The 17,798-nt window shown below is 39.8% G+C and overlaps 3 protein-coding genes across 3 annotated transcripts; 1 reads left to right on the top strand and 2 right to left on the bottom strand.

The window, feature by feature from the left end:
• The first annotated feature begins 5,140 nt into the window (after positions 1-5,140).
• LOC146509334 (uncharacterized) lies at positions 5,141-10,839 on the top strand. Its single transcript, XM_085174217.1, has 9 exons — positions 5,141-5,935; positions 7,056-7,268; positions 7,515-7,650; positions 7,839-8,332; positions 8,514-8,824; positions 8,936-9,111; positions 9,470-9,642; positions 9,825-10,039; positions 10,331-10,839. Exons 1-9 carry the CDS (start codon positions 5,568-5,570, stop codon positions 10,588-10,590), a joined length of 2,346 nt encoding a protein of 781 aa, XP_085030343.1. The 5' UTR covers positions 5,141-5,567; the 3' UTR covers positions 10,591-10,839.
• A 108-nt stretch (positions 10,840-10,947) lies between these two features.
• LOC146509335 (uncharacterized) lies at positions 10,948-11,818 on the bottom strand (the record flags this gene model as incomplete). Its single annotated transcript, XM_085174225.1, has 1 exon — positions 10,948-11,818. A coding segment is annotated over one exon (765 nt), but the record flags the coding sequence as incomplete, so codon positions are not given.
• Positions 11,819-14,966: 3,148 nt separating this feature from the next.
• Positions 14,967-17,540, bottom strand: LOC146509336 (uncharacterized). Its single transcript, XM_085174220.1, has 2 exons — positions 17,185-17,540; positions 14,967-17,140 (listed from the first exon to the last, which is right to left on the bottom strand). The coding sequence occupies exon 2, from the start codon at positions 17,079-17,081 to the stop codon at positions 15,615-15,617; it is 1,467 nt and encodes a 488-aa protein (XP_085030346.1). The 5' UTR covers positions 17,082-17,140; positions 17,185-17,540; the 3' UTR covers positions 14,967-15,614.
• Between the last annotated feature and the right edge of the window lie 258 nt (positions 17,541-17,798).

The raw sequence follows: 17,798 nt of genomic DNA on the forward strand, positions 1-17,798 counted from the left end.
ATGGTTTTACCGTCATTGTTGGTAACAACAGTACGAAACAGTCGCTTGTCCGTCCATAGTGTGGTTATTTTAAGTATAAGAGAGAGAGAGAAGTTTAAGAAATTAATATAGCCGCTACAGTGACCATCAAAACCATGAAAAATATTGCCGTAAACAGTTTATTTTGCTACATCACAAAACAAACGATAGTGTATATAATATGAAACAATACACATTTTTATATCGTCATCCGATATATATCATCATATTGCACAGCCATAATCCTTTGTTTTTTGTTGCTGTTGTTTATGTTCAAGGAAAATAAAGGTGGGGCGACCGTGGCTCAGGGGGTTGGGAATCACATCTGTAACCGGAAGGTCGCTGGTTCAATCCCTGGGCTCTCTGTCCTGGTCTTTGTCACTTTACCCTACCGCCTACTGGTGTTGGCCAGAGGTGGTGCGATATGGCAGCCTCGCTTCTGTCAGTCTGCCCCAGGACAGCTGTGACTCCACCAGTGTGTGAATGAATAGTGGCATTGTAAAGTGCTTTGGGTGCCTTGAAAAGCGCTATATAAATCCAATCTGTTATTTTAAAAAAAGAATAAAAATATAAACTTTTTAAAAATATCTTTTTGTGTCTCTTGTTTTCCTCAGAATAAATTGTGACCAGTCTCAATGGCTGAGATGGAGGAGCATCACAGCGACACGTTAATCCCGACTGCTGCAGTTCCTGTATGAACTGAGCAACTCTGAAAATCCAAGGAAAAGCTGAGTGTATTTTATTTAAAGCTCAGATGGAACTTGATGGACTAGCATGCAGGCTGCATTCAGGACTTTGACACACTGGTATGTGAAGAGTGGTACCAAGAGAACTTGTGCGCACACAACGTGTCACTTTATGCTTGCTCTTCTCCAGCCTCTGGTGTCACTTTGTAGTCATTTGTCTTATTATTGTCTTATTTGATGCAATTTAGGTTCTGTGCGCACAAGCAGAGGTTTTTGCTCCGGAAGTAACCATGACCTCGTTTTCAGAGCCGTGTTTAACGTTTAATGGCCGTGAAATATGTCAGACTTTTTCCTCTACTTAAACAGTTAAGAACATTTGAACACAGTGGAGAAAAAGGTGTGCATTAAGGATTTTGAAACTATGATGTTTAAGTAGGGCTGGGCGATATGACCCAAAATTCATATCTCGATATTTTTTAGCTGGATGGCGATATATGATATGTATCTCGATATTTTTTTAAAGCCATAAGGTAAGAACAAAAAGAGAGTTCTTAGTCAAAGCTGTGTCCCAGAAGACACACGGGCACTTTTATTAACATACAGCGTAGATGTACATGAAAAAAAATTACTCAAAAATAAATTATGAGCATTTATTAAATAATAATGCTCCATAAATAAAAGAAAACTATGTTGTTTTAGTGCATAAGAAAGAGCTCACAATTGTGCAGTCAAAATGTAAACTAAAAGATGCAGAGCATAGTAACAAGGGCAGATTTCACAGCTGCTCTGTTCCCGAGTTTGTGACTGACAGCCTGGAGTTTGAAATCCGCTTCATAACCGTGTCTCTTAACAGGTGCCATTTATGGTCCTTATGCACACGTAAGGTAATCCAACTTCAGTAACCCTGCAAACGCCACTGCTGTTTAGTTTTCTGTCTTCATTTATGTTGGAAGTGGTAGCAGAGCTGTACGTTTGAATTAGTTTCAAAAGTCTCTGTCAGAACATGGTATGAAATGTTTAGGTGGAAACTAGCGAGCTAACTTCCTGTTAACTTCTAACTCCGTTAAATTTAATAAATTCTGTTTTCATGGATGTAAAACGTAATTGTTACACCCGATAAAGCAGCAACGCTGATGATTTAATTAAAGATGAAAGAATTTAGACCGTTTTTAACTCTTAGTGTTCATTTGACTTTTGGAAGTTTTGGAGTTTTGGACCCAGATTACTCCGCGAAGCTCCTCACTACAGCAGCCGTAATGCTCTGACAATCCATCAAGCAGTGCGGCTTACCAAAGTTGTACTAAAACATTTTTTTAACGTTTTTTAAACAATTTTTGCACGCAGAAATCGGTTCGAGGTCACCAGAATTCATACATAAGGCACACTCTCGATTTTTGAGAAAATTAAAGGATTTTTTTTGTGGAAAATACGTTATACAGAAGAAAAGAATATATATCAGTGATTAGAGCTGGGCGATAGAACAATAACGATATGTATTGCGAAATACCTTTTTCTCGATAGAAAAATTAAACTATCGCGATAGACCTCATCTCTCTCTCTCTTCCTCTCTTATAAAAATGAATAGCCAATACAAATTAAGTAGTGCAGAGCCGAACCAATCACAGCCGCAGCGTCACGTCATGTAACTTGTTACGTACAGCTCAAGTGCCAAGCCGCGCATGTGTATTTGTTTGGGAAGCAGCCCGCCGCCGTGCGGCCGGGTAATGGAGAAGATGAGTGTTCCCACTAGAGAAAAGTCTAGGTGACCAAGTTACCGAAGAGAGCACAGATGACGGTTCCAATGCCGGAGAGATTGTCGAAAGGAAAGACCAGAGAAGTTCTGTAGTGTGGAGGTATTTCGGCTATTTGAAGTCTGACAAAAAACAGAGTAACGCGCACTGTAAATTGTGCCGAAAGCATGTTTGCACAAAGTCTGGAAATACAACAAACCTTTTTTATCACCTGAAGCAGTGCCACCCACACTCAATCTCTGACTGAAAGCGTTAATTCGTCATTGAAAACAACCAGGGGAATCCCTGTGAAGCAGCAACAGTGATTTGAGTCTGCTTTCTCCAGCGTCTTAGCATATGACAAAAAAGCTAAGAGACATAGCAACATAACGAATGCCATAGCTTACTGTCTTGCTAAAGACATGCTACCAATAAACACGGTCCACAATGAAGGATTCAAGCAGCTAATTAAGGTAATGGATCCTCGTTACCAACTCCTTGAACATAAACATGTCTCTCAGACAGCGCTTCCAAAGCAATATTATAAGTTAGTCAATTTTGTCTCTTCTTCTGTAAAATAAACTAAGATTTATTTTTAGAATGAATATTTTGTTTCTAAGTGGAACTGACAATTTAGTAGTCTGTTTTGTTTGTTCTATTTTGAAACTTAAAGGCTTTAGCGGCTACTTTTTGTGTAGTTTGTAATATTTGCCTTTATTTTGCCTAAACTGAAGCCTCATTTTAAGTACATCTGCCCTGTTGAACTTATTATGGGAAATAAATATTTAAATCAAAACAAGCTGCTGATTATTTCACATTTTACTTGTGAGCAACAGCACATTTAAATCTTACATATATAGTTATTTGGTTTATATCGTGATATATATCGTTACCGCACATGCTTCAAATTATATTGCGATATGGATTTTAGGCCATATCGCCCAGCCCTACTCAAAAGGTCTCATCAAGTCCCGATTTAATTCGATTTATTCTGTGTTATCAGTGTTTGCATTGATAGCATGGCTGTGGTGTCATATCAGTGTATGCTCTCGGTGTTTGCTGATATCAAACTGTGGTATGAGGACCACTGTGGGTTAATCTTTGTAGTGATACTCACTCCGTTTTTTTATTTAGACCTGGTTTAATTCTGGTATAGTTGAATATTTGTATATAATCCCCGCAGCTGTCAGACTCTATAACAGGGGTCACCAGCCTTTCTTAAAACTGAGAGTTAGATAAAATTGTGAACAGTTTGGTTCATCTTTAGTCAAGATTTATGTTTTGTAATTTAAATCTGACATCACAAAAGTATTTTAGAGTTTGAATAATGTGTTTTGTAACTGCAGTACACATAATATTAATTTTGAACAATTTTGTCCAGGTTCCTTGACACCAGGGTCTCCTTTAGGACCATCGCGTTGAGTTACAGAGTCGGTGTGTCCACGGTGTGCCAGATCATCCCCCAGGTAGCGACGGCCATCTGGGACTGTCTAGTGGACGACTTCATGGCTGTGTATGAGGTGCCGTAAGGGACATTATTACTGAAACGCTCTCACACACACTACTGAAATTTTACCTCTCACACACACTACTGAAACGCTCTCACACACACTACTGAAACCCTCTCACACACACTACTGAAACGCTCTCACACACACTACTGAAACCCTCTCACACACACTACTGAAATTTTACCTCTCACACACACTACTGAAACGCTCTCACACACACTACTGAAACGCTCTCACACACACTACTGAAACGCTCTCACACACACTACTGAAACCCTCTCACACACACTACTGAAATTTTACCTCTCACACACACTACTGAAACGCTCTCACACACACTACTGAAACCCTCTCACACACACTACTGAAACGCTCTCACACACACTACTGAAACGCTCTCACACACACTACTGAAATTTTAGCTCTCACACACACTACTGAAACGCTCTCACACACACTACTGAAACGCTCTCACACACACTACTGAAACCCTCTCACACACACTACTGAAACGCTCTCACACACACTACTGAAACCCTCTCACACACACAACTGAAACGCTCTCACACACACAACTGAAACGCTCTCACACACACTACTGAAACCCTCTCACACACACTACTGAAACGCTCTCACACACACTACTGAAACCCTCTCACACACACAACTGAAACGCTCTCACACACACTACTGAAACCCTCTCACACACACTACTGAAACCCTCTCACACACACTACTGAAACGCTCTCACACACACTACTGAAACGCTCTCACACACACTACTGAAACGCTCTCACACACACTACTGAAACGCTCTCACACACACTACTGAAATTTTACCTCTCACACACACTACTGAAACGCTCTCACACACACTACTGAAACCCTCTCACACACACTACTGAAACGCTCTCACACACACTACTGAAATTTTACCTCTCACACACACTACTGAAACGCTCTCACACACACTACTGAAACGCTCTCACACACACTACTGAAACGCTCTCACACACACAACTGAAACGCTCTCACACACACAACTGAAACCCTCTCACACACACTACTGAAACGCTCTCACACACACTACTGAAACGCTCTCACACACACTACTGAAACCCTCTCACACACACAACTGAAACGCTCTCACACACACTACTGAAACCCTCTCACACACACAACTGAAACGCTCTCACACACACTACTGAAACCCTCTCACACACACTACTGAAACGCTCTCACACACACAACTGAAATTTTACCTCTCACACACACTACTGAAACGCTCTCACACACACTACTGAAATTTTACCTCTCACACACACTACTGAAAAACCAAGGCATTTCAGTTGAACAGGAAGGCGTTTCAGTTAAACAGGAAGGCGTTTCAGTTAAACAGGAAGGCATTTCAGTTGAACAGGAAGGCGTTTCAGTTAAACAGGAAGGCATTTCAGTTGAACAGGAAGGCGTTTCAGTTAAACAGGAAGGCATTTCAGTTGAACAGGAAGGCATTTCAGTTGAACAGGAAGGCGTTTCAGTTAAACAGGAAGGCGTTTCAGTTGAACAGGAAGGCGTTTCAGTTGAACAGGAAGGCATTTCAGTTGAACAGGAAGGAGTTTCTGATGAACAGGAAGTTGTGTCCAGACCAGGAAAGTGGAGGGAAAAGTGGTACACCTCAAACCACTACACAGATGTCTACTCAGCAACCTGCTAGTAGCCTAAGTGAAGCAGCCGCATTGCTCAACAGTATATTAGCCTCAGCAGAGACCATCAGAACTTTGTCAAATGCGACAGTCGTGGGGCAGCAACCTGTTGCAAGTACCAGTGTGGACGGACTGGATAGTCACTTAGCATCCCTCTTTCCCTCACGTCAACGTAGCAGCTTGCCCATGCCAGCGACATCTACAGTCAGGAGAGAATGTGCACCTGCACCACATTATCAAACTCGGCAATGCTTCGGCAGCTGGACATCAGGCACCAGAAGAAAAAGGTAGTTACAAAGTTTAATGAGTTTGTATTCACTTGCCTGAAATGGGGCCATATGTAATAGTCTGATATTTAAGAATATATTGAATACAGGGCTCGCAAAATCGCTAGCCCGACGTCCCGGGTCTAGCGATTTTTCCAGTCGGGCTATCTATGGCAGGTACCCTGCCCGTCGGGCTATCATAGGAAGGAAAAGTATATGTCAATACTTTTCCATTCTTTCGGAAATGTAGCTGGGTAATTATGTCATTGGCATCGGTGAGCCACTGTCAATATGTGACATATTGAAATCGCGTTTGAATTTGCGCTTGTTTTTTGCCTTCACTTTGCAATCGCGCGAACTGTGTATAGAGAGCGACAGCACTGATTGGTGAGTGATGATAATTTGCGCACCAATTCTTCTGACATCGTCTTATCAATCGTTAGCTTACTATGCAAACATGACAAGTGAAATCTCCCGCAGCAAGCTTAAACATGTGAGAGGTTGATCGCGCAGAGAATCGCTGAGCGTTATGTGAGTGCGTGTGTAAAAGCAGCAGGATATATATTTTAGTTCTGCTGAGCCAAATAAGACAGGTCAGGGTGAAGAAGTGACAGCCAAAGAAAAGCTTACCACAAAACGGAAAAGTTATGACAAATCAGACTATAAGGCAAAAAGAAAGTGCAGCTTTATGGTTTCATGGACAAAAGAATTTCTGTGGCTGCAATATGAAGAGCTAAATAACCAGGGCTGCACATAAGTGGTCCGCAGGTGCGCATTCGCTGTCAAAATAAAAAACGCGCACAAGATAAGAAGTTGCAACGTGTGTTTGCGTACATAGGATTTTCTGGAGGAGAAAATTTAAGAGTTTAGAACTCTTAAAGATGTCGAAGAAGCAAGCTCCTTTAAGCAATTACTTTGGTTTTCCTCCACCTCCAAAGACATGTCAGAAGGAGTCCGAACCACAAAAGAAGCGCGTATTCTCGGAAAAGTATAAAAAAAAGTATAAGCCTAACTACAACAATTTTGTCTATGAAAACATTCTGTGTAGGGGTTTGGATAGTGTTCTGCTCTCTGCATCTCAGTATTATTAGTTGTCACTTGCTGTTGTTTATGGTATCTAATAGTTCTATTTATATTTCAGAGCTATGGCCCAGCAGCATGACCATTTCAACAAAGATGTTATACTACTTCCAACTCCATCATGGGGAGTAGTGTGCAAACAAGGTTCAAAATTATGGTTACACAAACATGGGCACATCCTCAGTGCTTTTGAATTCCAGAAGACCTGGGACAACCAAACTGTCGTGAAACACATCAAGGAAAGCTTTGGTGAACGCATTCCAGAGGATGTCAGGTAAAATACTATTGTTTATTGTTACTGTGTGTATTCATGTAATGACTTGTACTTAAAGATAATATACCAAAGTAAAGAAGTTTAAAATATTATTCATCATTATAAAAACACATGGACTATACCAGTAGCATTTAAAAGTCATAAAAGCAAACACACAAACAGAGCAGTATATAATAAATTATTTAACTAATATTTAAAATATTTAACTGATTAGCAATTGCTGTTGTCCCTATTTATTTTTTGTAGCCTTGAGTTTCTAATGGCTTGTGGCAATAAGCTGGTGTCTCCAAAGCTCCAAGATGGTCAGGAGCTGAATGGGATGCTGATCCTAAAGGTTTTTAAAACCAAAGCCCTCTATGTAAGGCCATCAAGGACACTTTTAGTAAGTTCCTAAAAGAATGAAAAGTAATCTTGATTTGGGAAAAAAATGTCAACAATTGTATATTGTATATATTTATTTAAAACAAGTGTTTGGGAGCAATCAATATGAATATTTCTTATTTTAATCTTTTTAAGATAAGCTATAATTACTTGCTTTTGATATATGTTTTTGGTCTTTCTCTGTTGAAGAGTGAATCAGATGAAGACAAAGATCCTTCCCACATCAGCTCCAAATCAGCATTAAGCAGTTGTGCAACTGATAAGGACAGTGACAATGATTGTTTTGAAGTTGATAGTTCAAAAATCCAACAAGACATGAGCAGCCAAGTCACTACAAGGTTAAGAAGTCATGTTAAAAGTGATAACCCTGGCACTAGCAGTGATGAAGAAGATGATACTGGGACCAACTGTATTGGAAGGAGTGTTGGTAAAAGGCGACGAGCAAAGCAAGGAAGTGATGGGAACAGCATTTGTGATGAAGGCTACATGGCAAGAAGTGATGACAAACCTAGCACAAGCAGTCACAGCAGAGATTTCAATGCAAGAAGTGAAGACATCCCTGCCATGAGCATTAATGATGAAGATTATTCTTCATATTTAACTCTCGTGGCATCGCTTTCTGGCGATTCTTCAGATGATGAGGATTTAAATCAAGCTATAATTGCGAGCTTGGAGAATCAGATGTGAGTAACAAACATACAGAATTTGAGTTTGAGACATGATTATAGCTTTCCAGAATTGTCAAATCAATATAAAACGTTTAAGCTTTAAATCTCTATGATCAGTGTGACACATATTCTCAAATTCTGTAACATGACTACATGGCTGATATATTTTATTTTCTGTTTTATTTTCTTTTTTTAGTGCAGAAAAAGTCCCTGTTCAAGAGATACTGCTGGAACTATCAAGCAAAATTAGCACAAAACAGCAGTGCAAATTTAATATAAATCGCTCTGCTGTGTGGGAGGGAGCCTTACGTGGTTTTCAAAGGCTATCTTATGATCCCAACTTGATGATCTGTGTGAAATTCTCAGATGATATGGGGAAAAATGAGGAAGGGGTTGATTTAGGCGGGCCAAGGAGGGAATTCTTGAGACTATTGATGGACACCATTGCCAGGTCAGCCATGTTTGAGGGGAAAGAAAACTGCAAGAACTTGGCTCTTGATAGTACTGGTAATTACCTATTTTTCTAAGATTTATAGTGGGAACTGTTTAACTGATATTTATTTTTACAGGCGACATTACTGACAATTTTGCTTTTCCTTTTATTCTGTTGCTTTGCAGCTCTCAGAGGGGACTGGTACTACATCTCTGGCAGAGCCATTGCAGTGAGCTTGGTACATGGTGGTCCACCACCTAACTTTCTGTCACCAACAGTATTTTCCCTTCTGGTTGGAAATTCAGCAAATCCAGCCCTGGAAGACATAGCTGACCTGGAACTCTTTGAAAAAGTCAAAAAGGTCTCTATATGTTTATTCTATAAATCTTATAGTGAATTGGAAATAGTTTGTGTTCCAGTTTTCTTTTGCAGGGAATGTTTATCCGGATCAGTCTGGCCATTGCTGAATGCCAAGTTTTTATATGCTGCTGTATTAAACTAAGACTCAGCAGATAAGGGTAGACAAAAGAGTATATTTTCTTATTTTTTAAGCACATTGTAAACATATTAAAAAAATATGTGCAGTCATTTGACTTCCAATGTACACTTGGGCATATTGTGATTGAGTAGACCACTAGTGGCTGTGTTCCTTCTAATAGGTTATAAGACTACTAAGTAACTTCCATAACAAGCCCTTCCTCTGCTCTTTGTGATGCTAGATATCTCAAAGTACAACCCTTGAGGACCTTGAAAAGTCAAAAGAACCTCTGCTTGATTACTTGGCCAATGCAGGATGCCTGAGGCCTATGCGTTCACTAAGAGACAGGGATCTGCTGGTACATGACATTGTCATGTTTCAGGTCATCCACAGGGTTCAAGGTCCATTTCAGAGGTATTTGTGTATTCTGTGTTTTTCAGATTAATTAAAATGGTGATAAAAATCTTACCTATTAATCAAAATGGTCAGTTAATAACCTAGTATAATTGATTGTGCCAAATTGATAATATACAATTAACTTAGAAGCATGAAATTGCAGAATTATTGAATAAAATTTCTTTGTGCTGTTTATCCAGATTTTGTGAAGGTCTGAAAACTCTTGGGGTTCTCGAGAAAGTGAGGAGGCATCCAGACAGTTTTCGCCCTCTGTTCTGCTATGAGCCACATATGCTGACTGCTGACCAGGTGGATGATCTTTTCAACATTCATCTATCTCCAGAAGGAAGCAACAGAAGAGCTGCTGAGGAGATGGTTGTTACCTTCTGGAGAGACTATCTCCAAGATGCAGAAGGTAATTGTCACTTTAGTGCACAATAAATAGATGTAACGATTTATAGGTTAGCATTTCTGAAATCTTTATTTTAAATAACATACTCATATAACAATAACACCACATTACCCTCTTGGTTGTAGTAACATTTTTACATAGTTCTTTGAGACTATTGAAAGATGAAAAGCATGCTCTATAGTCATTGCAATAACAGTCATTAAGATTCTTGCTTTAGATTAATACTCACTGACAATTTATGTTAGCCAAATGAAATAACCTTTTAACACTTTTTTCCTTCTCTGTTTTATGCAGAAGAAGAAGGACCTTCCAAATTACAGAAGATATTGGCCTTTGCAACTGGAGCAACTGCGGTGCCACCTATTGGCTTTTCCCCAGCACCCTCAATTGAGTTCATTCATAGAGGAGACAATGACTTCTCTTCTACACCAATTTTCCCTCTTGCCAACACGTGTGTTAACTGCATTAGGCTGCCACTGCATGTTTCATACCAGCTGTTCAAGGAGAAGTTTGATTTTGCATTAGGTAACACTTACGGCTTTGGCAGGGTATGAAGACATTATGCTGGAGGAGTTTGTGTGTTTCTCTTTTGTATTGGCATCTCTACTGATTGTGAGTATTGAGTATTAACTTGTTAAGGTTTTAATATTTCCAAATTTACCTGCCTCAGTCAAATTGATGTTTTAAAACATCAATTTGACAAGAAGTGATTGTTCTTGAGGATTCATACAGGTAGATACCAATTGTTTAACAGCACTTCAGAAGTTTATTTAGATTGTTGAGTTTGAATATACAAAATTTGTCTCACTTTACTCATTTCATGTGTATGTGCATCTGTTTTTGATATGGTTGTCTTTGTGTCTGTTTATTCTTCTGCCTGTGTCCGTTTCTGTTTGACAACAGAGCTGTCATTTTAAAGAAAATGGTTTCAATATGTTAGTTTCGATCAGATATGTTTTCTGAAATTTTTTTTTTTAATATATTTTCATATTTTTTATTTTTTGCAACATATTTTATTTAATGTAGAAGGTGTAAAAGTGAAGAAAACACATCTATTCCATGATTTCCATCATTTTCTAATGGATTCACTTGTTGAATTATGTTCATTGCAGTCTCATTTATGTTGATGTCAATATCTGGAATAATGACATTATTGTTTGTTTGAAGTTCTGGTAATGGCCCTTCTTCATCAACGCCATAATAGTTATCAACATGAAAAATGTCATTTATAAACGACAGGATTCCCACATTGTTTGTGACACCTGTATGCCACAGCTGAAGAGGGGTCTGTCCTCTTTGTGTAGAGAGGCCATGGTTGTTCCACTGATTGACAAATTCTGTTAATGCTCTTTCAATCCTTGGCAAATAAACATAATGCAGACAAAAAAGATGTAGCTCATTCAGTGAATCCAATATACCCTGTTCTTCCATAAAGTTAAAGATATTTATAAAGTGTCTTGATACAACTCTGTTGAGTTCTGCCCACAGTCTTTCAATTCTTTGGTTATGTACTGAAACACCTGTAATAACACTGCCTACTCCTCTTCTCTGTAACATAAAACGAGCAACCTGTATATTTTCCATACCATGATCACACCTGACCCTTAAGGGCAAACCAAAGTTTTGTATTCCTTCCAAAAATAATGACAAGACACTTGAGGCTCTGTTATTGGATAAGCAACGTAAGTATATGATAGTTCGGCTGAAGCCATCAACACAGCCATGCAGGACCAAGCGCCATCTAATCAACTTGTGGTTGCCGTCAAAATGCCTGTTGAGAGATCAGAAAGCATTACTACAGTTCCACATGTTTGTTCATATTATTTAGTAGTGAATTCCTGACCCTGTACTTAAACAAAAACTAGAGGTTTCATTTTGTACATTTACTTCTACAACACCACACCTCTCTCACACACACACACACGTGCTTACACGTGCACACACATACACACAGTGGCATAAAATGTATTTTTCCACACTACGTTTACCTGGCACAATCAATGTTAGAGATTAAAATTGTGATGTGAAATAAAGGATTAAACAACTCAACAGTATATACATTAGACGACAGCTAAATTGATGTACTATGAATCCCCCCAATATTTAACATACTTATAGCAATTTCAGTTTTTTTGGTTATTGTTATTTTTTTATTATTATTATTACCTTATGCTGATCATATAGATTAACTTCAGTAATGTTTTGAATGAAGGACCTTTAATTTTGATGTATTGTGTTAATACTTTTAAACACAAGGTCTGACCATTTGTTTCAAACCAGTGAACTTACCATAAGTGGTTGGGGGCCTGAACACTATAGATCCTTCGCCTTATTGCATAACGACGTCTAAATGCACGTCCAATAGGATCCACTTGCTGTAGACTATGTCTGACCCTCCAACGTTGAACTCTTAAGCCACGAGATCTCAGACTTCCAAGAATGTATACTTCCCCTGCATTTGGAGTGTTCTGTAGGATATCCGTCACAAGGCCATTCAGTTCTTGATTTGAAATATCCACATAGCTTAATGGCTCAACTCCCAAAGTTTGTCTGTGTCTGTACAGGGTTCTTCGACTTATTCCAAAGCATGATGCAATTCTCTGCCATGTCATACCAATGGAAACAAAGTGAGAAATCTGTTCAGCAGATATAGTGTATTGTGGCCGACCTGGATGACCACTCAAGGTGGTTGGGGGTAACAATCTGTGGGTCGCATAAGTAGATCTCTGTCTAGCATCATATTCATGTAGCAAGCTGCAAAAGCATCTATACAAGGATCCGAGTAGGTTGGTGGCAACCCTATTATTGGGATCATATCGAGATACAGCAGCAAGAAATTCTGATAGAGTTCGTGTATGATCATCTAGCTCTCTATAAAGCCGCTCTTGTCTGATATTGCCCGAATTTTCATTTTGGAGCGCCTCAATACATTGCAGAGCACAAGTAAAAAATCTTTCAACATCTTCTTCATTGGTTCTCACCTCAAACAACAAAGAATGTATGTAAAAAATGACAAGGATCCGATGTAATTTCATTGTAGATGAGGTACTGTCAGACACAGTCTTTAAAGATTATACGGGCAGCTAGCATAGCCAAGATGCCCCGACTTGTTGCAATAGGCTGCTACCCTACAACAATGTTTGGATAGTCACTGATGAAGGCAAAAAAATTTTCAATTATACCTCTAACAGACTGTTGTAGACGTCACCGCGGTGTTAGCTGTGCATTAATGTGTTATTTGTTTTTCCTCACCTTCCTGTGCAGCTAAAATACCTTCCTGTTCAATTGAAATCTTCTTAGTTTTCAGTAGTGTGTGTGAGAGCGTTTCAGTAGTGTGTGTGAGAGCGTTTCAATAGTGTGTGTGAGAGCGTTTCAGTAGTGTGTGTGAGAGGTAAAATTTCAGTAGTGTGTGTGAGAGCGTTTCAGTAGTGTGTGTGAGAGCGTTTCAGTAGTGTGTGTGAGAGCTAAAATTTCAGTAGTGTGTGTGAGAGCGTTTCAGTAGTGTGTGTGAGAGGTAAAATTTCAGTAGTGTGTGTGAGAGGGTTTCAGTAGTGTGTGTGAGAGGTAAAATTTCAGTAGTGTGTGTGAGAGCGTTTCAGTAGTGTGTGTGAGAGCGTTTCAGTAGTGTGTGTGAGAGCGTTTCAGTAGTGTGTGTGAGAGCGTTTCAGTAGTGTGTGTGAGAGGGTTTCAGTAGTGTGTGTGAGAGGTAAAATTTCAGTAGTGTGTGTGAGAGCGTTTCAGTAGTGTGTGTGAGAGGGTTTCAGTAGTGTGTGTGAGAGGGTTTCAGTTGTGTGTGTGAGAGGGTTTCAGTAGTGTGTGTGAGAGGGTTTCAGTTGTGTGTGTGAGAGGGTTTCAGTAGTGTGTGTGAGAGCGTTTCAGTAGTGTGTGTGAGAGCGTTTCAGTAGTGTGTGTGAGAGGGTTTCAGTAGTGTGTGTGAGAGGGTTTCAGTAGTGTGTGTGAGAGGGTTTCAGTTGTGTGTGTGAGAGGGTTTCAGTAGTGTGTGTGAGAGCGTTTCAGTAGTGTGTGTGAGAGGGTTTCAGTAGTGTGTGTGAGAGCGTTTCAGTAGTGTGTGTGAGAGCGTTTCAGTAGTGTGTGTGAGAGCGTTTCAGTAGTGTGTGTGAGAGGGTTTCAGTTGTGTGTGTGAGAGGGTTTAAGTAGTGTGTGTGAGAGGGTTTCAGTAGTGTGTGTGAGAGGTAAAATTTCAGTAGTGTGTGTGAGAGGGTTTCAGTAGTGTGTGTGAGAGGGTTTCAGTAGTGTGTGTGAGAGGGTTTCAGTAGTGTGTGTGAGAGGGTTTCAGTTGTGTGTGTGAGAGGGTTTAAGTAGTGTGTGTGAGAGGGTTTCAGTAGTGTGTGTGAGAGGGTTTCAGTAGTGTGTGTGAGAGGTAAAATTTCAGTAGTGTGTGTGAGAGGTAAAATTTCAGTAGTGTGTGTGAGAGCGTTTCAGTTGTGTGTGTGAGAGGGTTTAAGTAGTGTGTGTGAGAGGGTTTCAGTAGTGTGTGTGAGAGGGTTTCAGTAGTGTGTGTGAGAGGTAAAATTTCAGTAGTGTGTGTGAGAGGGTTTCAGTAGTGTGTGTGAGAGGGTTTCAGTAGTGTGTGTGAGAGCGTTTCAGTAATAATGTCCCTTACGGCACCTCATAGCTGTGCCTTCACCTGGAGACTCATAGAGAAAGTATATACAGTGGTCCCTCATTTATTGCAGCAGGGTTTCTCAGAATAACTACACACACTTTATACACTTTATTTTTTTTACACACACACACGAAGATTAGTCACAGTTCTCACAAGTTGATTCTCACAGTGCAAACCTTTGTAGATTTCAAAACGTAAAAGTATCATTATGCCGTGTTTTTTCTTCGTCTTCCTGCCACTTTTGTGTGCCTCTTTCCCTCCAGGAGTGATGATGTCATCATCACTCCATAAGCCAATGAGATTATCACATGACATTTATGAACAGGGATATTTCTTTTTAACTGTTTTCAATTTAACGTAATATTTAAGTGTTTCTTAGTTTTAGACTAGTTGGTTAGTCTATTTCAATGTTTTAAACCATATCCCAGGTTTTTACTTCACCATTTATGGAGTTTTAACAAGCAAATAAAAGACAGAGCTTAATTCTGTAAAGATTAGATGAAAAATACTCAAAGGATAAATTCAATTGGTTTATTATTTTGTTACATAAGTTGAAAAAAGTAAAACAAGTAACTACAGAAACAACATAAAAGGAAACTTAAACAATCAAATAAGTTCTCTCCTCCTCCTCCCTTCCCCCCCCCCCCCATTCAAGGGGGGAAGGGGGGGGGGAAGGGAGGAGGAGGAGAGAAAACCCCAACAATCCCCTCTGAGCAAGCACTAGGCGACAGTGGGGAGGAAAAACTGCCTTTTAACGGGCAGAAGCCTCCAGCAGAACCAGGCTCAGGAGGGGGCAGTCAACTGCTGGGACTGGTTGGGAGGGAAGGGGGGGGGTGAAAAAAAGAAAAAAGATTAAGAAGGTAGGGAATATGTGTTAGGAGAGAAAGGGAGAGGGGGGACAGGAGAGGTGAAAATTCAGATGGATCACAGGTGGAGGAGGACGAGGCTAAATCATCTGAATAACCAGCAGACGCCTCTTTTCTTCATTTCCAGGTATTTTTCCATGAGCGCTTTTTTCTCCAGGATAAGGGTTCTCAACTGATCGTTTGTTTCTGCATTTTGCTCCTCGAGTTGCTTGCATCTTTGCTCCATTTCTTTTAATCCTGCTTGTTCTTTTCTAGGCTTTTCTTCCGGGTCTTTGTACGTTGCCTCCTCCATTTGATTTTCCTTGCACATGTCTGTATTTCTCTCTTGTTTTTTCTTGTACATCTCTTCTATCAGGTCGATTTTTCTCTTGAATACTTGATGCATAAGCAGCAGGTATTCATATTTTTTCTCTTGTTGTTGCTTTTGTGCCTGCATTTCACTTATTTGGCTCTTCAAGTCACTGACCCTCAACAACATCTCATTCATGAGCTCTGAGTGTTTTTTCCTCATTCCATCGATCGTACACTGCATCTCTGAACATTGTCTTTCCAGTATTTCCTTTTCTCTTTCCAGGTCAGGTGTTTTTTCCCTCATTTCATTACAAAATTCTCGCAGTTCTAGATTCCTTCTCTCAAAGTCCTGGAGAATACGTTTTTCTTCTTCCTGTTTCTCTTTTTCTTCAAGAAGCTCTTTATTTTTGCACTCTGTTTCATCAAACCTGACTTTCAGCTCTACGTACATTTCCCTCATGGCTTTGAGTTTGTCCTCCATTGGTATTTCTTTTTCTCTTTCCAGTTCAGGTGTTTTGTCCCTCATTTCATTACAAAATTCTCGCAGTTCTAGATTCCTTCTCTCAAAGTCCTGGAGAATACGTTTTTCTTCTTCCTGTTTCTCTTTTTCTTCAAGAAGCTCTATATTTTTTAACTCTGTTTCACCAAACCTGACTGCCAGATCTACGCACATTTCCCTCATGTCTTTGAGTTTGCGCTGCAATCGTATTGTCTTTTTTCTTTCCAGTTCAGATGTTTTTTCCTTCATTTCATTACAAAATTCTCGCAGTTCTAGATTCCTTCTCTCAAAGTCCTGGAGAATACGTTTTTCTTCTTCCTGTTGCTTTTTTTCTTCAAGAAGCTCTTTCAGTTTGTGCTCCATTTGTATTTCCTGTTCAGTCTTCTGTTGGCGGATTTTTTCAATTGTTTTCTCAGCTTCATTGAGCTTTCCTTGAAGTATCTGTATCTCCTCAATAGTAGCTTTCTTTCCTTGAAGCTGGGCAGATGTTTCTTTTAATTCGGCACTCTGTGTTCCCGATGAAAAAATACGGGAAAAAAAATTCTTTCGTCCTTGACCAAACTTCATTCCCTCATTGATAATTTTTATATCAGGCTGCCGTTGCTGTTTTCCTTCCAGGTCTTTATTTCGTGCTTCCAATTGTCTGCACTTCTCCTCTAGTTGAAGCTTCTCTTCTTCAATTTGTTTAACTTTGTCATGGAGGTCAGAGTTTTCCTTCTGACTTTCCTGTAATGCCCTTTGGATTGATAAGACAACATCCATGGTAATTTCTCCTGAAGAGATTGGCTGGCCAGACCACAAAGGAGAGGCAGCATTATTTACTTTTCTTTGTCGGCGTTTTCGTCCCATGTTGGAGCCTGTGCACAGTGACTCTGAAAAGGCTTAGAAATATTTCCAAATGTATCTCGTGTTGAACGTTTGAAGTCTGCGAACAAACTGCTTTAAAATTGCTGCTTCTGATCCCTATTTATAGACTTCAGAACAAAGGATCAAAGGTATTAAAGATGTGACATCACATCTTATCTTGTGACATCATCATTCCGTAAGCCAATCAGATCAATCAGATTGTCACATGACATTTTAAAATGGGGATGGGTTTTTTTTTTTAGTTTTTTTTTTTTTTTTCTTTTTAGTTTTTTTGAGTTTTCACCATTTGCTCCAGGAGCTGCACCTGGATGACGGCCGCTTTCAGCGGTACCACCGTCTTTCCCTCGCCCAGTTTGAGGAACCTGCTGTCCCGCGTTGGTCCAAGCGTCGCTTAGACACCAACTACAGGCGCTCAATCCCTGTCGCCTGTCCATCTGCCCGCGGTTAGTAAAAGTGTTTATTACGGTAGTCCTTTATTGATGCCTGTGCTAATGTATGCTAAACTATCGTTTATACACTGCTAACATGGATGTGGTATGCTAACAGTGAATGCTGTGGGTGTTTACTGATAGCAAACTGTGGTATGGAGACGACTGTTTATAATATTTCTAG

Source organism: Neolamprologus multifasciatus, chromosome 10, assembly GCF_963576455.1.
Source record: "Neolamprologus multifasciatus chromosome 10, fNeoMul1.2, whole genome shotgun sequence".
Taxonomy (NCBI): domain Eukaryota; kingdom Metazoa; phylum Chordata; class Actinopteri; order Cichliformes; family Cichlidae; genus Neolamprologus; species Neolamprologus multifasciatus.

Coding starts and splice junctions, on each gene's coding strand:
- LOC146509334 (XM_085174217.1), top strand. CDS start 5,568: ATGAACAGGAAGTTGTGTCCAGACCAGGAAAGTGGAGGGAAAAGTGGT. Junction 5,936..7,055: donor TCAGGCACCAGAAGAAAAAG/GTAGTTACAAAG, acceptor TTTATATTTCAG/AGCTATGGCCCAGCAGCATG. Junction 9,643..9,824: donor GTTCAAGGTCCATTTCAGAG/GTATTTGTGTAT, acceptor CTGTTTATCCAG/ATTTTGTGAAGGTCTGAAAA.
- LOC146509336 (XM_085174220.1), bottom strand. CDS start 17,081: ATGGATGTTGTCTTATCAATCCAAAGGGCATTACAGGAAAGTCAGAAG.